Source organism: Sinocyclocheilus grahami, unplaced genomic scaffold, assembly GCF_001515645.1.
Source record: "Sinocyclocheilus grahami isolate Dianchi unplaced genomic scaffold, SAMN03320097.WGS_v1.1 scaffold45636.1, whole genome shotgun sequence".
Classification (NCBI taxonomy): domain Eukaryota; kingdom Metazoa; phylum Chordata; class Actinopteri; order Cypriniformes; family Cyprinidae; genus Sinocyclocheilus; species Sinocyclocheilus grahami.
The window spans coordinates 1-1,076 of record NW_015524958.1 but is presented as its reverse complement, the minus strand read 5'-3'; the positions used below and the strand labels follow the sequence as shown (position 1 = coordinate 1,076).

Below are 1,076 nucleotides of genomic sequence, written 5' to 3'. Positions count from 1 at the left end.
TATATATATATATATATATATATATATATATATATATAAACAACTATAAAAGTCACCAAAGCCCTTTGTAATGTTGTTTATCTCATAGCAGGTGAATGTGAAATGATTATATTTTGTGGTAAGAAGGGATACAGTTAACATTATAAAAGTAGTAGGTTAGTAGTAGTAGGTAATAAGGTTTCTTTCAAAGATGCACATTTATATTTCTGTTTTTCTCAAGTTTAATATATTTGAAATAACCTAAATGAGTTATAGCTATAATGTAATGTCATAGTTGTAATTGAAAATAAACAGAAAATGACATGAAACGAACATTCTAGGGGTCATCTCTACCATATAACAGTTTTATTTTGCACTGATTTGAGATCAGTTTGGATATTGTTCGTTTACTGGTAGTAAACTGGGCCTAGATCATTGAAAGTAACCTGAAATATTTGTCTTGTTTTTACAGATTTACATGGCATGTCAGTCCATGCTCATAATTTTAGTGGGTGCTGTGCCTGAATATCACATAGAACCTGTTACTGGAAGTCCGGATGATGATATAACACAAAGTGTGAAATTCACAGAGGATGTCAGCTCAATCGTGACCGAGGTAAGGGCCTGTCATCAATTCAGCACGTTAAACAAATTTGTCTTAAACTTTGCTCTTCTTTTCAAATACAAATCTAACCTATACTTGACATCAAATTAGGAAGAAAAGTCTTTTAATCTTAATATTTGGTCAGGACAGCAGGTATATGCGTCCATATTTGAACGGTTTGATATTCCTTCTTCTGGTCTTTTCTTGTAGTGGTACCTGATTAAGCATCAAGCCTACAAAGTGAACTTGGCTGGGTCCCTGTTCTTTGCAGGTGTGCTGATCGGAAATGTCCTGTTTGGACCACTCTCTGATAAGATCGGCAGGAAGCCGGTTTTCCTCACTGGTAGGATGGAGCTGAACTGGTTTCTGTTCTTTGTAATAATCTATAATATACAGTTTCACATTATTACAGTGCTTGCAAGGCATCAAGCGTTATGCTTAGGGCTGTACTAAACCTAGAACCCTAATTCTGCATGTATGTGTATTTATATAT

At 34.4% G+C, this 1,076-nt stretch overlaps 1 protein-coding gene across 1 annotated transcript; it reads left to right on the top strand.

The window, feature by feature from the left end:
• The first annotated feature begins 444 nt into the window (after nucleotides 1–444).
• On the top strand, nucleotides 445–1,062 carry LOC107580806 (solute carrier family 22 member 15-like). The gene is made up of 2 exons (XM_016266441.1): nucleotides 445–595; nucleotides 794–1,062. Exons 1-2 carry the CDS (start codon nucleotides 458–460, stop codon nucleotides 1,034–1,036), a joined length of 381 nt encoding a protein of 126 aa, XP_016121927.1. The 5' UTR covers nucleotides 445–457; the 3' UTR covers nucleotides 1,037–1,062.
• Nucleotides 1,063–1,076: the final 14 nt, after the last annotated feature.

Coding starts and splice junctions, on each gene's coding strand:
- LOC107580806 (XM_016266441.1), top strand. CDS start 458: ATGGCATGTCAGTCCATGCTCATAATTTTAGTGGGTGCTGTGCCTGAA. Junction 596..793: donor TCAGCTCAATCGTGACCGAG/GTAAGGGCCTGT, acceptor CTTTTCTTGTAG/TGGTACCTGATTAAGCATCA.